General features: G+C 38.7%; 1 protein-coding gene across 1 annotated transcript in view; it reads left to right on the top strand.

Moving 5' to 3' along the window:
• The window catches only part of CFH (complement factor H), a gene marked incomplete at its 3' end in the record, with an annotated part of 32,992 nt that extends 11,669 nt beyond the window's left edge, over nucleotides 1–21,323 (top strand). The window contains exons 6-20 of the mRNA XM_008948214.1: nucleotides 370–540; nucleotides 3,187–3,366; nucleotides 4,739–4,939; nucleotides 6,200–6,376; nucleotides 7,999–8,175; nucleotides 9,239–9,418; nucleotides 9,575–9,748; nucleotides 11,068–11,250; nucleotides 13,574–13,756; nucleotides 15,120–15,302; nucleotides 16,638–16,817; nucleotides 18,345–18,551; nucleotides 19,140–19,316; nucleotides 19,983–20,159; nucleotides 21,147–21,323. Of these exons, the coding sequence (XP_008946462.1) occupies nucleotides 370–540; nucleotides 3,187–3,366; nucleotides 4,739–4,939; nucleotides 6,200–6,376; nucleotides 7,999–8,175; nucleotides 9,239–9,418; nucleotides 9,575–9,748; nucleotides 11,068–11,250; nucleotides 13,574–13,756; nucleotides 15,120–15,302; nucleotides 16,638–16,817; nucleotides 18,345–18,551; nucleotides 19,140–19,316; nucleotides 19,983–20,159; nucleotides 21,147–21,323 (2,727 nt within the window). The remainder of the gene's footprint in view (nucleotides 1–369; nucleotides 541–3,186; nucleotides 3,367–4,738; nucleotides 4,940–6,199; nucleotides 6,377–7,998; nucleotides 8,176–9,238; nucleotides 9,419–9,574; nucleotides 9,749–11,067; nucleotides 11,251–13,573; nucleotides 13,757–15,119; nucleotides 15,303–16,637; nucleotides 16,818–18,344; nucleotides 18,552–19,139; nucleotides 19,317–19,982; nucleotides 20,160–21,146) is intronic.
• Nucleotides 21,324–21,564: the final 241 nt, after the last annotated feature.

Below are 21,564 nucleotides of genomic sequence, written 5' to 3'. Positions count from 1 at the left end.
ATAGAAAATCTTAAATTTCAGCTACCTCAGTTTCTTATTTTAGATTGTCCCCTGTCTTACATACTGATTCTGGGATTCATTAAAATCCAAAATAAAGCCCTGAAATCTGGGTCATGAGCCAATTTTCTACTGATTCTGTGCTATACCACACTTTCTACCTAGCATCCACAATCAGATAATTGAAGAGTTCTCAGTAAGTTTCAAACAGTTTGCAAATGAAAATGTTTTTGTAAAGTCAATTAAAAAAAAAAAAAAGGAACAAAAAGAAACCAAACACCCCACAACCTAAATTTTATTCCCGTATTCCCGTAGGAATTTATTCTTAGCAAATAAACAGAAATATATGATTTTTGTCTTTCTCAATTTCAGATATTATCTGTGAAGTGCCAGATATTCTGCATGGATATATACATTCTCCAAAGAGATCTTACAAGGCATTTGAACGACTACAGTTTGGCTGTGATGAAGGATACAGATACGGTGAAAGAGCAGATACACAATGTACTGAATCAGGATGGAATCCAGCCCCATATTGCACTGGTTAGCCTTGCCTAAAGTTATTTTGCACAGCTGTTGTGTTTGGAACTAATTCTGGAGATTAGTAATGACCAAAGTTAGTTTATTCATAACAAAAGAAATTAATCCACATCTGACCAATATCCCATGAAGATCTGGAAGAAGTAAGTGTTAAAGAGCCCAATACCATATAAATTGCAGTAGTATGAATAAAACTGAGGAAAGCTAATAGTCTTAGCTTGATAACTGTCAAGCTCAAGACCAGGAGAATGACCTACTTAGGAATCACAAGCAGTTCTTTCAGGGACAGATACAAGTTAATACATCTTCAGGTCTTCTGTGTTCAGTAGTTGAGATGCTGTATCAGCATAGCCAAGACTCCGCTACTTGTAATCACAGGACTAACCACTCAGTAAAATACCACTCAACATCTCACCCTGTATGAACATTTGACACAACAAAAGTTTTGCCTGACCTACTGAACTGACCTCTGTATTTTATCTGAGTGTCCTGAAAAGTCTTACTGTAATTTCAGCAGACTGAGCACCTCGTTGCTAGCAGTTATATCCATTCTTTAAATTTCCAGACTACTAGTTCTGATCAATAAATTCCAACCAAGGAGAAAAAAATTCAAAAATTATCCCTATTTCACTGATGGAACTTCAGGAAGAAACTGTTAGTGTACCGTGCAACCTTTCAGAAAGGACTAGAAATTACAAAAGTAGCTTTCCAAGTATCTTGCAAATTAAAATCCTGACTTAAGTTTGTAAGTTGCCTTTCAAAAGTTCTTCAGAAATAGTAAGATAGTGTTGTAGGAAGAACAATCTGAAGCTGACACAGCCATTTCCAAAGAGGTTTGAGCAAATGTGAAGTAGTCCAATTTCAGAAGGATAAGTAGTCCACTGATGGCCATAAGTGTGTAAACTGAAAATTACAATGGAATTGCAGTGCTGGATTATACATAAGGCTGAAAACAATAGTACTTTGTACACAACCATTATGTCAAGAATTGTATAAAACATAGATTTGAATTTCACTAACCTTACAGACCATGGACATGAAGCGATGAATAAACAGACCAAAGTAACATGGTGTGCATGAATCCTGCCACTCTCTGTGACTCTTCATCTAAGATGAAGACAATTTCTTTAGTGTCATCAGAGCTGTAATTGTACAACCATATTATCCATGGTGTTCGCACTTCCCAGCAGAAATTGGCTGAGAATCTCTACAAATTAATCTATTTACAATGCTGAAGCTCCTTCTTGCTTTCTAATTCCCAGATGCCTTCAGAGAAGTTAAGATGACAAATCCATAATTTCTGAGGCTAGTTCTGTTTGACATCAGCCCTCTGGGCTTTGGATTTTACTTTAGTTTCATTCAACTAGAGCACTTAAAGAGTATATTTAAATCTACAACTCTCATGAACAGAAATATGTGTATTATGTCCCAGCTGAAACGGTTTGATGTGTATTGTGGGGCAAAAATTAGTGCCTTGAATTGTCTTCAAAAAACTGCCAAACGCTTGAAATGGGAAAAAAATGTTGGGAAGAGGGCAATGTTGTAGCATGTTGTGTATCACCCACCTTCCTGGGACCTCTGCCAGAAAGACTCCTTTAGAAATAAAGAGAAGTAGTCAGCCTTAATGCCCACTCAGTTCTTGACCTTTCTGCTTCAAGATTAGTAATGATACTAATTAATATGCACTGCCTATGGTTTAACAGCATACTGCTGTTGGGAAATGCCAAACAAAAAGTTCTTCACGACACTGATACACTGAGCTCTGATACTTGGGACATATGCAAATAGTGGTTCTGTATCCTGCTTGACTTATCACTGAACCCAGATGATTCAGCAGTAGGTACATACACGTGATTCACCCACCTTCACTTCACTGCAGGACTAACCTGTGGTTGTCTTGTACTCATCCCCTCCCACGCCTCAGTGTGTTTGTGATGTTTTCTAAATTGGAAGTAGAATACAAAAACAAAACAAACAAAAAGGCACACACATGCACAAAAACAAAAAAAACAAAAACAAACAAACAAACAAAAAAATCCACAAACCAAAAGTTTATAGTTTATAAATAATATGTTTGCCTGGCTTCACTGAGCATAAAGATACTATGACATTTTTAGAATGGCATTCTAATCCTTCATCAGTTATTGAAATAATTCCAGTGTCAGTGCAAGACCTTAATCTTAATCACACAGCCTTTAAATGATTGTTTGCTAGTTAAGTATAGCTGTTTCTCCATTTAGGACCTTCCAGTGAACCTGCACTCCTTTGAGACAGTGTCTGTAAAACACCTCAGGAGAGCTGTGAGTGAGCCCAGCATAGGTCATTTTGAGATCCAGCTGTGGAATGACCTACTGGAAAAGATTAGTCAAATTCAGTTTGATCACCTCTAGTTCTTGCTCCAAACATTCCCTTTACAATTAAGTTTTAATCTTCTAATAATCACAATATCAGTAGCAGGTGTCAATCTTCTCTTACAGAACTGTGCATTTCTAAGAAAGAGTGGGAGAGAAATATAACCTTTTCTTTGCCCTAAGAAGCATCTTTTTAACAATTTTATGCAGCTATGGTCAATATATTATGAAAATAATTTATACAGTAATTATAAACATATTCTTCAAATTAGCCTCCAATTTTTCTCTTTTTATTTAGAAATTTCATGCTCTCCTCCAAGAATTTCCAATGGAAACTTTATACCTCAACAAGACAGCTACAAAGTAGGTGCTACAATCACAGTCCAGTGTAATCCTGGATATCGTTATAGAGCATTAACTGGCAAAACCACAGCTGAATGCACCAAGAATGGCTGGGTGCCTGATCCAGGATGTATCTGTAAGTAGCTCTCACAAATGAGGACACAAGATGTAGAGATTTTGGAAATATCTCAGTGAAAAAGAGGTCAAGAGGAAAACTTTAGACGCATGAGAAATAGAGAGTAGTTTACTTGTTGTGTTTCTCCATGATGTAAAGCTTAATTTAATGGTTTGGAAAAATCAGCTATAAAAACAATAGTAAAATCTACATTCACATTATGTTTATAAACACAGGTATTACATGTTACTGTAATTGTGACAGTTTGTGTAAAAGTGTGCTATAATTGGCTCCCTGTCAGGAAGGTTTGTGGTCCACATGAGGAGTAGCATGCCATTCAAGAGGACATAGTGAGTGTTAAAGAATCCAAGCCAAAACATAGCTAAGGGTTGGAAGGTGTTTTTCATTTTACTTACTGCAGCTTTAGATTTTTTCTTGCAGTTCTATGTTGGTATATTATGAATAATCACAGTTTTATTCTACCTATTATCATCTGTCAAATAACAAAATAAGATATTCTTGACAGTTGATGAGTTCTTTCTTGACTTAAACTTCACGTAACTATAATGGTTGTTTTGCCCAGGAGGCACAGTATTACAAATAAATAAATAAATAAGCAATTAATTTCATAACCTAGCACTCTGTGAACTTTGGTCAATGAAAATAAAAGAAGGAGTTAGAAAACAGCATGTGAGAGAAACCCTTATGAAACCCAGTCTTGTACATGAACCTTTGGATAAGATGATTTGAACTATTCCTGACAAGTGCACTGTTAATATCTACATTAATATTTTCTCTGTATATGTGGGGCTTCTAAAATCCAGGTATCATTCTGAGACCACTTCACTCATTATTGAATGGTCTGTCCAGTGGGAGATCTCCCTTGTCCCAGCTCTGGGTCAGACCACTTCAGGAGGGATCTGCCTGCCATGGTCAACTAGGACACCCTGGGTAAACTTGAATGAAAGCTTCTTGGGATCTCCTGCTTTTATCTTCCACTTGTTCCTCTTTTGAAGAACTGAGAGAACAAAAGAAAAACACTACACATTTAAAATAAAAATTAGAAGAGCTGGGAAGAGTTTTGATGTGGGATTCCAAAAGTCACAAGTGGAAGTGGTCACAGGAGTCATCTCAATTTTAGCAGTCCACAGTTTAGCATCTCTATGTCTGGGATCCCATCACGGTCAGCATAGTAAATTTAGTTGAGACACTACAAAGAGCCAGAAGCAGAGTGCAATTGTTCCTGCGCTCCACAGGTTCTGCCAAAGTGTGCAGTCTTGATTCTGTTGGTTGCAGAAAACAGTCAGATGATAAATCAGAATCTGAATTAATTGTCTCCTGAACCTTCTGTCATGCATATGTTGATATTGTTGCTGTTAAATTCTATTTCAAGACAAACCGTGTGACTACCCAGTTATAGAAAATGGCAGGATAAGAGGCAATCTGGAGTACTACAGTGATGATTACTTTCCAATCCGTTTGAACCAGCGTGTTGTTTACACCTGTATCAATGGTTATTTATCCCCACATGGCACCTACTGGGGTGAAATGGTCTGTTCTGAAAGGGGCTGGTATCCAGAGCCAAAATGCCTCAGTAAGTACATTTCCTCTATATGCTCCATTCTGTTATAAATATTAAAGGTCTGTGCAGCAGAAATTGTGCCAGTAGAGCACAAAACAGAAGAAAGAGCAGTTTGTTAAAGTAGAACTGCTTTAGTTGACCCTTAGAACTGCACCCAGGTTGTCATTCTATCTGCAAAGCTCAAACTGTCAGCTGTAAGTGACACTGAAGTAGAGTAAGGCTGAAGCAATGCTTTTGGATTTTGAAGATGCTTTATTCTTGAAACTATCTATGAAACTAAGAAACACATAGGAAATGTTTCTCTTCTCCGGCTTCTGGCTCACGTGCATGCATCTACTTAGATCTGCACACAGAGATGCACATAAAACCAGAGAGTTTCTAATTTACATAAATATATTCTTCCTTCCATGGCTTGGGCTCTTTGTCTAGAGGTTCCTGTCTGAGATCCATTGCCTGGTCTGTTTGGATAACATTTGGAGCTGAGAAAGTGGCGCACTTGCAATAAGCTGAAAGCAAGCATGGCATCAGCAAAAGATCCAGATACACTGACTTAATGACTGAACTATAGAAAACAGAGTTAAAGCAGCAAGTGGAGACCTCCTCTCCTAATGCACATGTTCAGTCACAGTAAAGTTCATACCTACTGGTAGAGCTTGGAAGTAGGTTAGAAAAGCTTTATTTTTCCCTGTTGCCTTCCATGCTTAGTGCAGGAAATGAGTGGGGTCCTCCTGGAGGAGAGGACTGGTTGGTCAAGTAACACAGCTATAGCATTCTTTCAGCCATCTTCCTTGTGTCTGGGCTCTTGGGGGCACAGGACATTGAAGACCCAGTCTGCTTAGCTGTTGCTAAAATATCTAGAGCTGGTTCAAGAGGCTGATACTTTTGCACAAACATGATGAAATCTCCTGGACGCAAATGCTGAAAATCACTCAGGGAAGATGTGAACATTCTAGAGACATAGCAGGCCAGACCAGAGTTGGTGTACACAATGCTAGTTGCACCAACATTAGCCAAACTTGCTTATGAACACTAGGTAAGCAATATTGTTTACTAGACCATTTCTTGGCTCTTTCTGCACTGACTTGCAGTCAATTAACTTTGTTAATCTTAGGGCAGTAAAACAAAACATGGTTTCGTGTCTTTCAGAGATAGAAGGCTACAGAAAGGTGCTTGGAGGCCTATTGTTTACTAGCTGTCTTCCTAGGAGCTAGTTTACCTCAGTGCTTGCTGTACAAATTGCTATGGTTAAATGTACTTACCTTCCTCTATTAGAAAAATGTCATGTCGGAGAGCTGGAAAATGGTCGTTTCGTATACGACCGGAATGTTTACAAGGAAGGTGACAGGATTAGATACGTCTGCAATGATGACCATTATAGTGAACATGAAGATGAGAAAGTCACATGCACAAAGGATGGCTGGTCACCTCCACCAAGATGCATCCGTAAAAGTAAGTATACTTTTGTTAATAATAATGTTGCGGTTTCTAGCTAAAGCCAGTGAATTCAAAATCATCGCATCTCCTACTTTAATCCATCACCAGTGTTTAATAACTGTAAGCCTCAGTGTTCTACAGCTGGAACACAATGCTGCCATTCTTTCAACTGTCTCATGAGGCTCCCCTGCCCGTGTATGCTGCTATACGGGTCAGTCCCTATACAAACATTCAGAATGTAACCCTGAAACACCCACCCGTGGCTCACTCAGATCTCCTAGAATGTAAGCTTTGGGATGGGAGTCATAGTCCCTTTGTCTTCAGCAGTGAAATCTTGTTATTACATAGCTGTGCAGTAATAAAATAAATAGTAATCATTCCCCTTGCAGAGCCTGTCTGTAATTTGTCTCTTTTCAGCCTCTTGCTGTGCCACCTAATCTCTTGCTTCCTTTCTAGCTGGCACCATACTGGAAGGGAGGAGGAGGAGGAATGTTGCCTCTCCTTACTCTGTTTCCAGGTTTTGTTCCTGACATTCACTGAGCCTGAAGTTGCAAGAATGTCTTACAGGAACTTTAAATATTTTAGATAATGATATTTTAATGGGCAAATGAAATAACTAAACCTAACTTTTATTGGACTGTAAAAATATATTTTAGGAAACAGTTCCACCCTGATAGAGACACCGACCGTAGAATCTTTTGGAGGGCCACCTACTGAGATGTTGACACAACAATGACCAAGCAAAATAAAATTTTATGATTTCCTAGCTTTAGGAGATTGTGGGCATGACTGCTGTAAACACAAGAAAATTTGATGTGAAATTAAAACTTTTAAAGTTGTTGCACTAAAGTGCCATCAACTCCCCTCTCAACATTCAAATACATCCTCTAGCATTCCTCAAAGTATTTTTTTTATATCTTTATTTACTTGACTCTCTAATGCACAAATATTGCTATTTGTTATGATGTTAATTTCTTAACATGAAGAAACTCTTTTACAAAATTATTTATTAGTGAAGAATTCAACATACTATGGAGGTTTTCTTTCAGAATACAAGCCCATAACATCCAACAAAGATGACTGATTTAGACTGGCTTAAACAATGTGTTCCAAGTCATGTGAAATCAGTTACAACATTGGGTCTGCCTTCAGTAATGGGCAAGAAGGGGTCCTTTGGTACAAATTTGCTTTAGTCTTGTGGTATGTGCACTCTGAATGAATTTTCTTTGGTAGAGCTGAGGTAGTACCTGCACACCATGGTAGCATCTGGTGCGCTCCCACGTCCATATGGACAGAAGGTCTTTTTTATGCATGCATAGTGCGGTGCATGCACTACACGAATTTTTTTTCTAGTGAAGACCAGATGTGGACATAAAATTTACCAAAATCACAGGATTACCACAAACCAAACCCCTGTCCATCCACTGTTTATGCTGCATGAGATGGTAATTGAAATTTGATCTTTCACTGTCCTGTTGTCCCCCAGGAAGAGATCTCAATGCAGACACAAAAAATCTCATACTCTTAAAAGTGTTCTAAATCCTGCTGCTGCTTCATTTGTCCTCCTTCATCTGAGTCTTACAGGCATGTAGTTTAGCAATGCTTTACTTAGAGGAAATTCTGTCTATCTCTTTCAGAAAAATGCCAGAAGTTAAAAATTGACAACGGTTATTTCACCTCTGGAAAGAACACATTTCGTTTACAAGAAAGGGTCACCTATAGTTGTCATCCTGGCTTTGTAACTCCAGAAGGAAGAGACAGAGGAGAGATACAGTGCCAACAAAATGGCTGGACTCCACTTCCAAAGTGCATCAGTGAGTAGCATAGGGTCTTCAGGGCTCCCTATCATCGTCACTGATGCAGACGTGATGTCCTGTGTGCTCAGAGTTTTGTCACGTAGATGGGTAGAGTTTTCTTGCTGGGCAGAGGGAGACTTAAATAGGGGACTGATCCTCCAAAACTAACCTTCCTGGGACTCCAAGAAATAAAGACAGAAAACATAAAGAAAGTGAGTGAGATGGGAAAATACCTAGTCTCCTCAGTCTGAGCTATCTTTTTGGACCTCTGTAGCATGAAGTGTATGGTAATCAGTGATCTCTCCAGTGATTTTTACCTGATACAAGGTTCATATGCCCAAGTATACTCCCAGTTCTCCCACCTTTCACACACGTGATGGAAGATTTATGAGGAAACGCCTGTGAACCAAGGGATTCTGCCAAGAACTTTCTTTAAATGTGACCGAACTAGAGAAAGATGTGATTCATGTTTTGGAAATGCCAAAATTTGGAAATTTGGTTTTCATTATGCATAAAAACCACTATGCACGTCTGCCCTGGTGTTAAAAACACACATTTGTAGAAAACACTGGAGTGCTTTTCCCTGAAAATACCTCCTTACTGTTGTTGCCTTTCTTTGCTTTGAAGTTCCTTCCTCTCCTGAACAGGGCTGTACAGTAGTATTGACCAGCTTTAGCTGATATTTTGTCTTGTCCTTTTAGTTCAGGCTGCCTTTACCTAGGAATTTGTGGCTCTTTGTCTGACCTCTCACACATGACCATGGGGAACAAGTGTACAAACAGTTTGCTATGACACCATTAATAACAAAATGCAGTAGAAGGAAATGAAGTGAATCTAGGAAGAAATATACTGGATATTACTCCTAGACACACGTTTCTGAATATCAGTGCAATAGATTATTATGTGAATATGCTACATGTGATACTCTACACTCACTTTCACACAGGGCAGGATTTTTAATGTTTCAAATACACCAAGTAGTTCAGTAGGCTAGCACACATTGAAGCACCTACAGAAATAATGCTTCCAAAGGGCAGTGTTTCTGGATCACAAAATGCACTATCTTTGTTTTATTTTACAGAATCATGTAAAACACCTCATCTGGACATTTTGAATTATGATGCAAATAAAGCTGTATTCGTGCCTGGAGACAGAATTCAGTATGCATGTTCAGAGGGCTATCAAACTGCAAATAATATGCCAACTAGCACTACGGCATGTGGCATAAATGGCGAATGGAGTCCAACGCCCCTGTGTCTTGGTGAATATTATTGGTTTTGCTAATGAGTGTAACTCTGTATACACTTTGTGAAGCTCTTTTCTTTAAGACTTTCTTTGTTTTTTTTTTCTAATCGGTAGCATTTCATGTACTTCTTGTACAGTTTACACTATATGTTTAAATATTTTGTCTTTGTAGCAATCCACTGTGAAATGCTGACATTGCCCAATGGAGATTTTTCTCCCAAGAAGGGTAAATACCACAATGGAGACGTTGTGCAATTTACCTGTGCAAAGGACTATGTAAGAGTGGGACCTGCTTCTGCTCAGTGCTATTACTTTGGATGGTTTCCATCGCCACCAGTGTGTAAAGGTAATTCTTCAGTTAACTTTATTGTAGTAGGAAATAGGTCCTGGGTCCTGAATACTTCTGTGGACACCTTCAATAAGCCAGCCCAGGAAGAGTTATCCCACCTCTGCCTCTAAAGGGGCAGGAACTGGTCCTTTTTGGATCATTTCGTAGTGTTTTGCTATTTCATGTGAAACATTCTGAACAGTTTAACTTTCAATGTTGAACTTTCTTCTAAGCTAACTTCTGTTAGCTTTAGTTCTGCAGTAAGTCGAACTGAGCTGGTAAATGTCTTGTGGAAAGTTTCACTCTGGTTTTGACTGTAAGGTATGACAAATTAAAAAATAAAAAAGGCACAAATAACATGCAAGACAGCAGCCAGAAGTGTTCAATTTGTGCTCTTTTACTGTATCCTAAATATCCTGTCTTGATAACGCCTAATGTTGACTCCCATCAGCTATTACATCCTATATTCCTTTTTCTGACCACATGATACTGAAGAACAAAACCTGTTTTTAGGATGACAGAGAGCTGAACATAAGCAAAAGAAATGCAGAGAAGGGCTTTCCCTATGAAATTCCTCAGATTCATCAAGTGTGATGAACAAACTCATGCAGAATTGAAGATATATGCCTCTATTCTTCTTATCCTTTTTAAGACAGAGCATAGCTTACTGTCATCTGAAAAGAGTTTCTTCTGCTGGTGCCATGCCCTTTCATGAAGAAGCTTGAGAGGATGAAGAGTTCTCATATTTCTCCTCTACCATTCTTCTCACTCAATGTCCTTGCTGCCATTCGTGCTCTCACCCTTCTTTTGCTCAATCTCTTTTGTATTTAAAACCAAGTATGTTATTTCATATAGTTGGCTCTTTAGCTTAGGAATGTTTTGAATTCCCTTAACAGGAGTTCCATTCACTCTCTCAGAAGTTAATCCCTTTAATATTCAATGCATATCACTTGCTAGGTGATTTTTATAATATAGAATTGCAGAATTTTAACCTATTATTAAAAAAAATTCTGATGCTCTCATCCATGTAACACTTTTTTTCTCTTAAAACTGGTTTGGTTTTATTCAACCACTTCTTTTATCATAGCAGGCAATTGACAGTGCAAGTGCATGGAAGTAAGAGACTAGAGCAAGCCAGGGTCATGCGTATCTGTTTGTGATCTCTGCACCAAAATTAATCCCTGTATTCAAAGACATAAACCAATAATGTGTTTAACGTGTTCTACTGATTTTTCTTAACTTTAAACAACAAAATCCATTTATTTTATGTTGCACTTAAAGTATAACTGTGCTACAAGTACCAAGTTCAGAGCACAGATTTCACCTCTTGATTTCAGTGGACGCCAGAGACTGTGGACCTCCACCTGAGATTATCAATGGAAGTATTGCTGGTGGCTCTGTGGTACAGTATCACCATGGGATCCGAAAACAGTATGAATGCAACGCTGAATTTAAACTGGTTGGATCAAAGGAAATAGAATGTGTTGACGGACAATGGTCATCTCCTCCCTCTTGCATCGGTAATTTATAGAACTCTTACTTGTGGCAAGTCTATATTTCAATATAGGCCAACACATCACAAATACTTTCACAATTAAGATTACATATTTGCAAGTATAATATGTTACATTCAAAATCATGTTATGGATGAAAAGTAAACACGTACTGTATGTAAAGCCGTAACTTTATTAATAATATAATTAAAAACTTAACAGTTCAATCAAAGAATTTTTGTGAGCCCAGATCAAAATATTAGAGAAAGAGAAATAAATACATAATATATAAAGGATATTTATAAATACATAAAAAATACTGAATATCTAAGTAATACAAACAATTTGTAATTTGTAATTGCAATTATTATATATGCACTTTCTCTTTAGCCCCTTTTCTGGTTTTATGCTCTCCTTTCCACTGACCCTTTTGGTCCTAAAGTCAATGGCTTCAGACTGGTTTGTTTTGGAGAGAAGTTGCAACACATTATAAGTATCTCAAGTCATTTACTGGTCAGAGTAAGACACTGATGCTGATGATTTCCTCATTACAGGATCTATGAGGGGTAATTTTTAGGTTTGCTAGCATGCTAGCATGCCTTGCCCTTTTTTTCAGTGGTCTACAGGTTCTGAGTTAGACCTGTTAAATGTGTTTTAAATATGTTAGATATTTGTTCTTTTTTCTCTGTGTTACTCCTAAGCCCAGTTTTGATCAGCTCCAGGTCTAAGCTGACCTTTTGTGAGCTATTCATAACCTCGGGGTGTCAGGCTATGCCCTGTCTCTTGCTATTCTGTGCTTCTGCTCTGCCACACCCAACCTTTGCCCCCACTTCTGAAAGACTGTTATAATACCAGCCCTGTATTCACCAGCATCATTATATTAGTGTCATAATTGTTCCCTCTACAGAAACTAAACACTTGTTACTACTGTGTATATAAAACCATGGTTATACCATACTTTTGGTTGTCTCTGGAAGATAAAGTAGCTATAGCCTGGTCACTATTAAAAATTGCTGTTGTATCTACTATAAGTAAAACTGAGCCCCCAGGCAGGTCAGAACAGGTTGCTCCTTCATCCCGAGGCCTTGCAAGCTTCATATAAACACTGTGGCCTCTTCCCAACAATGGCAATGCTGTATGTTACTGGGGCACAGGGCTACAAACATAATGACTATGAATACTGTCTTCCTTGGGCTAGAGTCAGACATGTGCAACAGTTTTTGTAGTCCTGATAGTGAAATGGTGAATAGTTCTGATCTCCTGCCTTAGCAAAAGCATCCACTTTCTGTGCGTGTCATTAGTGTACCTCAAACCTGAGAGTATTACTGTCAAGGACAGGAGTTTAAAAATGCTTGTGCAAAACGGCAATTTGTTTGTTAAGACAGTGTCTCAGAGTTGACGTAGAATGGAATATTCAGGAAGAAAATCTGTAAAAACAGAACCTAATTCAGGGTATTCATCATGGTTCAGGATGATCCAATAAATGGTGAGGTTTTATGGACTGGTTTACACTGTCCATGTAAGTATATACACATTCTGACACTTACTTACATATTTAGAACTAATGCATGGGGCATGGAGCTTGCATCTTTTCAATCCTTGATCCAGTGAGAATTGTTTCAATGCAAAAAGTTGAGAGAAGAGTGGTACTAACTTGAGTGCATGATTGTTCAAGTTCAGGCTTTGAGTTTATCATGGGTCTTCCCTCTTCCACCTTAAGAGTAGGCCATATACCCTTATTCCCCTTACATGCCTTTTTCTTCTTCTAAAACAACCTGCTCACATACTACACTCGTCCATGGAAGCCATTGCCCTTTGCTGTCACTACCCCTGCAACAGTGAGAGCCCAGAGCCAGAGCTGCTGTTATCACACAGAAATGACAGTGCTGCAGCCCTCTAAGTGCTGTTACAATGGGTTTCAGTTCTTGTAATAATTCTTAGTGTAAGTGCACATTGCAAATGTGTAGGTGTATAGTCAAATACAATTTTGACTGGTCAGAATCAGGGATCCAGGTGGAGTTGGACTGATGCCACTCAGGTATCTAGGTGAGTCGGATTGACTGGAGGTTTAGGGTTTATGTACCAGTGAAAAATGGTTTGGGAAATTAATGTTAGCTGAAACCATTTGTGGAACATGCTATGGAGTTACCACAGTGATGGAAAAAGAAGGGAAAAGGCAGGAGAAGGATTTAATAAACTGACTAGAAGCTGTGTTAAAATTTAGTTATTGCCATTAATGGGAGTAGGTTTGACTCATCAAAAGCAAATAGAGTTATTTTTATTCAAGTTCTTTCAGCTCTTCATATATGACTCCAATATTATTGTGGAATACTTCTGCTCTGTTCAACAGAAGACAAAATGCCATGTGGATCACCTTCCTCTATTCCAAATGTTGTTCTTCATCAACAAGACCAGACTCAGTTCTCACATGGTGATGAAGTAGTTTATGGATGTGAACAACGCTCTAGGAATTCTAAGGAAATGAAAACAAAATGTCTTAATGGGGAATGGAAGCCTTTACCTCTTTGTGCTGGTAATCTATTTCCATAATATTTCTTAAGTGCGTGTAACATAGTTCTGTTCAAAATTTCAAGGACTGATTTCAGGCAATCAGTATGTAGCCAGAAATACTACAGTTTCATGCTTCTCAACTAAGTTGTTTTTTTTAATTCAAATGTGAACATGTCCCTCATCCTGGAAAGACTCTGCACCTTCAGCTTTGTCAGCATTCTGAGTTGATTTGGGGAAGGAAACGGACACTTGCACAAAATCAAGTATGGGGTACATCTTTGGTGTATGGTGATTTTTTATCCATTTTCCAATATTCCTCCCTGGTAACACCATTCAGAAGCCTTGGAACACACCTGCAATACAGTAGTGTGGTTGTTGCATTAATTAATTGTACTTTCATGTCTCTGCATACTAGTTTTCTTTCTTAAAATCCTACTGGGAATCCAAAATAATATTAATAGCCACAATGTGCTAGGCATATCTCATCCTCAGCATTTTTATGTGGACTAGTCCTTTTAATTTCTGATCAGTAGTTTCCTCTTTTTTCCCACCTTCCCATTTAGTTTTTCAGTGCATGAATTGAATGAAATAGTCTTTTTAAAAGATATAATGCAAAGCCTTTTCCTTTGAAAAGAGGGAAAAACAGAAAAAAAATTACATTGGAGTCAGTAATCAAAGAAAAAAGCAGAACTGGGCAAGGAAAAGTCTTGTCTAGAATAAATAATTCTAGCATTTCACTTATCTTTAACAGAATACAGTTAATGATATATCCAGGTCTTGGTTCCCTCTTTCTCCAGAAATGATTTTATATTCATCCCTGATTTGAGCACACCGTACCTTTATTTACAATTAGGTTGAAGATAAATCTGGCACAAAACATAGCCTGCTTAGTTTTCACAAGTAGATTGTGTTCTAACCAGAACCAGTCAAGGCCACAAGACCTGGTTATGACTTGGATACACCTCCACAGGATATTGATACCTCATACATATTGAGCACTTCCTTTACGTTACTGTTTCTACAAGCAAAAGAAGGTTTCTTTCCTTGCTCATCTTGCTATGTTTTTGGAGTTTTAGGGAAGAAAAAAATGCTTAGTTTTTATATTATTTAATGCACTCAGCAAAAGGGAGTCTGTCAACATAAAAGTAATTGCTTTAGATAGCTGGAACAAAAAATCATTCTGCTTCTGTAATCTAGGAAACTTAGGAATTACTTCAAACTACAGTAAATTAAAAAAAAAAACACTTTCAAATGGACAAGCATTAGGAAACTGATGACCTCTTCATCGGTGAATGTGTGTGTACATATTAGCTGAACTAGATCTAATTTTTAGCTCTTTTTGTTGTTTCGTTGATGTTGTTTTGTTTTGTTGGTTTTTTTTTCAGATCCATCTCCTCAGTGTGTAACTCCAATGGATGTTGTGCTTGTGCCCAAGCGTCAGTCTGCCAAGGCACAAGAGGAAACTAGATTCCATGGGGTTATACGTTATAAATGTGGATCAGGTGATAGAAGTATTAAACAGGCAACTTGTGTGTCTGGAAAATGGTCACCAGAGATTGAATGTACAGGTATGGTTTTAGATTTGCATACAATTTCTTCTTTTTGTGTAGGAATAATAAATGCTTATTATTAAAGCTTCTTAGCCTTGCTGTGTCACTAGTCTGAAACAGAAATGCTTATGTACTTATATATGTGTACTCGATTATATACTAAAGGATGGTCTTGAGTAATCATGGGCATTATTTGAACAATTCACAAGGTTTAGAAATGCACTACCTTAGTAAGGCAGACTTAGTAATTTCTGCTCTGAGAATTGGAACAGGTTTCACTGGCACTTCTGACATGAGGAAAAATGCAATAATAAATTTAAGCTCAGTTCTTCAAAACAGCTTTACCCTGGTACAAATGAGAGTAGCACATTGCTCAAGCTCCAGCCAAAGTTCCTCTATTTCCTGTAAACATTCAGAGCTTTTCTATTCCTGATTTTGGTTGTTTTTTTTCCCTCTAATTCAAAAGCACAGACCTAGAGACTGCCCCTATGGAATGCACACCAAAGACTGGAAGTGTTTATCTATAGCAGAGCAGGATATTGCCTGTAGAAGGCATGACTGTAAAGCAATCATCATCTTGTTGCCTATTTTGATTAAGCCAGGTTTGTAGGAATTGATGTGTGGAAGTGGGAGAAGTACACAGAGTGGCAATCACTCAAGAGAGCATCCCCTTTCAAAAACAAGTACCCCTACCTTCTCAGTTTTCTGGAACCAGTAGAAGCAACAAACCAAGGTCTGGAGGTCTCCCCCTTCCTAGATCTACCTCCTTTCCTCTCTTTTTCTTTCCTTTGGCAGGAGCAGCCCTTTATTCCCTGAGTGGCAAAACTGAAGTTTATTTCTTTGTTTCCTTTTGTGGTTCTCATTTAGTTCTGTTGTCACCTAAGACTGAAACAAAACAAAACAAAACAAGAACTCCAGAAGTTGGTCTGGTTTTCCCAAGGTAGTTTACCACAGGGAGAGGAACAAGGAAAGCACACAAAAGTGTGCAGAGATGTGTAACAGACAGGAGAAATACAAGAAGCTCCAGCTTAGATTGGTGTAGGCAACTGTGACTGTCTTCCTATGAGTCTGAAAGCACATAGAATCGTAGAATCATAGAATAGTTTCAATTGGAAGGAACCTTAAAGATCATCTAGTTCCAAACCCCCTACCATGAGTAGGGATATGAGCATCTGAAGGGAGTTTTAGTGTTTCTAACGCAGAACAAAATGATCATGATATTAACTGAAGCTTGAGATAGCTACTGAAGCATTGTCTAACACCACTGTTTTCTTTCTTGGCTGTGTTTTGAGCTGTGATGAACTGCTGTGTTTTATCTTTTGTTCTACTATAACAAGAGTTATGTATCCTTAGCTGAGAAGAGTATGTGCCCACCTCCACCTCAGCTGCCTGGTGCTCAACAGATAACAGTCGGAAGAAATTACAAGAATGGGAGCAAAATAGCTTTTTCATGTCTGGAGAGTTTCCAGCTCGTTGGTGTGAGTGAAATAACATGTATAGAAGGGAAATGGCAATCACCACCTCACTGTGTGGGTCAGTAGTGGATATTTTTTCCTATTTATTTTATTATTAACTTCTGTGTTATGCGTTGACAACCATCGTTAGCAGGAGGATGATACCATGTTAGCAACATCGTGAACAGGTAACTGCAGAGAAGCAATAGAATATGAGTTGCTAAAGAAAGTGCCATTAACCTGGACAGCGTCTTTTTATTTACAGAGACTTATCAAAGATGGCATAAAACTTTCAGGGAGTTCCTCAAAAGCTGTGTGTTTACTTGTTTGCTTCATATATTGCAGAATGGAGTCTCAATTTTGACTGGGGGCCTTCAATACCATTCTGGTGAAAAATCAATATAATTTAGTATTTATTTGTAGTAGTAGCAATCTGTTGGTTTGGTTTCATGTTTGTTTTTTTTTTTAATTTTTATTCTTTCTTGATTTTTTTGTGGCTTATTCTTGTAATAGGAATATAAATGGTATAGCTTAATTCAGGCAATGTAGTCTAAGAAATGCTCAGGAATCTATAATCCAATTGTTAAAATATTACTGATGCAGGTGATGTCTTGTAGGCAGAAGTTCATTGAGGGGTAGAATAACGTGTTTTCAGAAACAAAGAGAAGACAGCTGAGCACAGGACTAGGGAGGTGCCAGCTGGTGACTGATGTGCACAATATGACAACCATGTCTGTATGTTTTAAGCTGCAAAATTCTGATGCCACATGGTATCTCTTCTTTTGCATTGCCTGTGAGTTTACATTTCTGCTGATAAGTGGGTGACATGGAGATGAATAACAGCAACCAAAAAAAAAAAAAAAATGTAGAGCTGTTCATAAAACAACTTTATTCCCAGTTCCAGTTACGGAACAGAAACTTGTACTGTCATTACATCTTTTGTATTATGGAATTCAGTACAAATATATGCTTCCAACTTAATGTGTCAATTAATAAAATCTAACTTACTAATTAATTAAAAATATACATAAAATACATTTTAAGTCCACCCACTCTACAGTAGTGTAGGAGAAGCAAACATTGGGACAACCCTGACTGAGGAGAGCTTTGTAGAGATTTAATCCACTGTATGTACCAGGAAATACATTATAATACTTCATAAGATCTGTTCTCCTTTCGTTTTCACAAAATCATCACAAAACCACTCAGGACATTTGTACAACTTTATTAATGGTGGAAAAATATCAATAGCTAACATTCTAGAAATTCACTCTCAGTGTCCAAAAACAAGGTAATATCTCTTCTGTTTCTCTGCCTGTGAAATTTTCCCTTAGCATCAGGAAATTATGCTAAGCTGTAACTGGTATGAACTAGAAAATGGCTTTAATTTGGCTCAAAGGAAAACAGAGAAACCCCATGTAGGACAGAAAGAAGAGAAATGATTTGGTTTCTGTATCTCCATTATTTCTTCATGTTTCTATCAAGCCATTTAATTTATCTTTGGATGATTTTTGTTTAATATACTTTTCTGTTTTAGACTGCAGATGTCATTGGAATACTAACTGTCTTGCATTATTTTTTATCTGATTTTTTCTGTATTTTTTAGAAAGGCCATGTTTGCCACCAGAACCTCTAAAATGTGCTGATGTTCCCAAGCTGGAAACCCAAAACTTAGCAATTATAAAGGAAGGGAAAACAATTTATTTGCCTGGTGCAAGATTAAACTATGTTTCTCGTTCTGGATACATATTACCTGGACCATCACAGATAACTTGTTCTATGGGAAACTGGACTGCAGCTCCTACATGCTTGGGTAATATAAAAAAAATAATTATTTTTGAGGTACATTTAGCAACTGGGAAGAATTTTAAAATGGAGTTTTACTAGTAAGGACCAGTAACTATATATTTTGCTGTGGAATCTTATCATCCTTCATGGATGTTCTCAGAGCAGTCCTGACTGTATGCAAGACTGACTTTCTGAATGCAGTTTAGCCTTTAAATATTCCTTTGTATTCTCACAATCTTTGTTCAGCCCATGTCTCTGCCTGATGAGTCCTGGGCACATCCTTGTAATCCAAGGATTTGTTTTCTACAGAGCCCACTGGTGGCTAAGAGTTGCTTTGATGGAAACCACTTTGTTGTAGTAAGGGACAGAAGCCGTTATTAAAATTTTCTGGCATGGTTAGAAAAAGGATCTAAAAATCCCAGTGACTGAAGTCCATGCCTGTTTAGGGGAATGACTTATTTCATCTTCTGTATGCCACCTTTTATATAAAATCCACTGTTGGTGGATGATATGCTAGTGTTAGAAAAAGCTCTCTAAAGCATCGGGTGAAAACACTACTGTCATTCTATGTGTATCACATTAGCACAAACGTCAGCTCTCTCTATCTTTTTAGAAAGGCCATGTGAAAGATTTCCAAAAGTTACCCATAGTCAAATTGAAGGCAGAAACAAGGCAACTTATGAGCCTGGTGAAACAATTCGCTACCTGTGTGAAGAAGGGTACCTCATTGTTGGTTCCGCTGAAATTATTTGCAGAGAAGGCAACTGGACAGAACCACCTTTCTGTGAAGGTATGGGTTCTACTTCTAAGTAGTCTATGATCCTTCTTAGTCTTTCATGTTGTGAATTAAAATAATGTCAACTCAGGCATGCAGGTGAGTCAGGGCGATAGAGACAGCAGGTGATTTGCTGTGAAGGGACTGCTAGTGGACCTATTTTTCTGGTACCTGAGAAAAAACAGACAGGGTAGATCAGCAAAGAAATAATTTCCCTTGTGGGCAGAAGCTAGTAACTGAAACTTAGCTCTCTGCTGAAATAGAGCAGCCAGAGCGTTATGGAGGAATGGGTGCTGGCTGCAAAGGAGGAGATAACTAGCAGAGTAATGTCTCTTATTTTAGTATCACTAAGAATGTCAGTTGCTAAAAGTTACCTTCAAATAGGAAAGAAATTACTTCATTCTCCAGCCCTTTGGCACCCAGTGCTGTCCAGCACCACTATGCTCATTCAGCTGATCTCTGCAACTCCTTTTCCCTTTTTACTTACTCTATGCAAAAATAATATGGTGTGGTGAAGCATTTCAGGATAAAGATCCTAATACCTTCTTTTTCTACCTGTGGAAAATGTTCTGCATTACACAAGCCATTTTTACTCATCAGGAACAATGGTGCTCTGGAATGGCATGTTCTGTGATTGTCATATTGCTGCACTACTGTTCTTAAATACACCTCTCTTTTCAGATGTTAGATGCGGAGCTGCACCTGAAATTCCCAGTGCTCGTATTACAAGCCCTCAACAGGAGAGGTATCTGCCTGGTGCCATAGTGAAGTATGAATGTGAAAGCAATTTTCAAATGATGGGTGGAAATTATGTCACCTGTACAAATGGAGAATGGTCACAGGCACCAATTTGCAGAGGTAGGAATCTGTGCTTTCATCTTGCCTGTTAGCATAGAGGGGACTGTTTGTTTACCTAGGCATGCTAAAGACTTTACCTTTTTTACTTCTGCTTTCTTTGTGTACCCTAACTTTGCACCTGCTATTGCTTTCTTACACAGCACTTTAACCTAGCTTGATGCTTCTGGAAATACTGGGGATACTTTCATCAGCAGCAAAAACATCTTGAAGAAGCAGGGCCTAAAATGTGCTGCTCTGTCAGTCTCCTGTATGATACCGGTACTTCCCCAAAGTCCACTGTTTCAGCAGTCTCCAGTAGAAAGGGCTCCCCTGTTCTGTTCAGACCTGTCAGGGAGTATCTAAATAGAAGAAGCAGCAGGGGAAAGAAGTGATAATTCTTCTCCAGGGCTCCACTCTGACCGATGCAGAACCCAGCAGAGAACTGGGTCTAGATCTGTCGTTCTTGTGACACAGAACTGCCAGGGGCCATGCTCCTGTCCGTACCTCAAATCTGAAGCTGCAGGCCAAGCAGGTGCTGCTTGGCTTTCACACAGAGCCATGGAGCTGACTGCACTTACCCATCCCTAAGCACTGCAGGCTGACAAGCTACTCCAGCACTGCCAGTCCTCCAGAGCTCTGCACTTCAGCAGGGCACCAGCTTGGCTGCTACCCCTGTGATTTCCAGGAACACCAGGGCTCCCTGGGGAGGGATATATGCACACAAGAAGGTTGATGTGACTTTTTATGCTATAAGGCGTAGCTACAGGAACAGTGGTGTTTTCTAGAAGCTTTCATTGACCCTGCCATCTCCTGAGAGTTGCAGAAAGAGCATGCTGCTGCCACTGCCACACCTGGTTGCTTTCTCTGTGGAGAATTCCTGGGGCTGTGACCTATCTGAGCTAAAAAATCTGGACAGAAATTGTAACAAGATTGATTCCTTTAGCTGCCAATTGTACAGGGGAACACCACAACGATTGCAAACATGACTGAAGCGGTGCCTCTTTTCAGATGTGACATGTGATCCTCCACCAGAAATTGCTGGTGGTAACATCCAAGGTGTTAAAAAGTCAAGATACTTGCCTGGAGAGAGTGCTCGCTATCAGTGCTGGCAAGGTTTTGAGATGACTGGGGCTTCCTCCATAACATGTCAGAATGGGAACTGGACAGAGCAGCCAAAGTGCAAAGGTAATTTCTCTGTCTCTTCATACAGTCACCTCTCAGTGAAGCTGTTGTGAAGCTGACTCAGTGGCATTTACTTCTCCAAATTTCAGTCTCATCACTGTGCACAAACACATCCTATCTGGCACACTTGGGAAAATGCCATTTTCCCAGGTATCTATTCAGGTGAGTTTACCAGCTGAGTGACTCAGGGTGTTGAGAGAGCCACATCAGGAAAGAGAAACTCTTGCTCTTTATCACCTGCCAG

This window comes from Merops nubicus, unplaced genomic scaffold (genome assembly GCF_000691845.1).
Source record: "Merops nubicus isolate BGI_N331 unplaced genomic scaffold, ASM69184v1 scaffold17539, whole genome shotgun sequence".
Lineage (NCBI taxonomy): Eukaryota > Metazoa > Chordata > Aves > Coraciiformes > Meropidae > Merops > Merops nubicus.
Note: the sequence above shows the minus strand (reverse complement) of the source record. Positions and strands in the feature narration are given on the sequence as shown.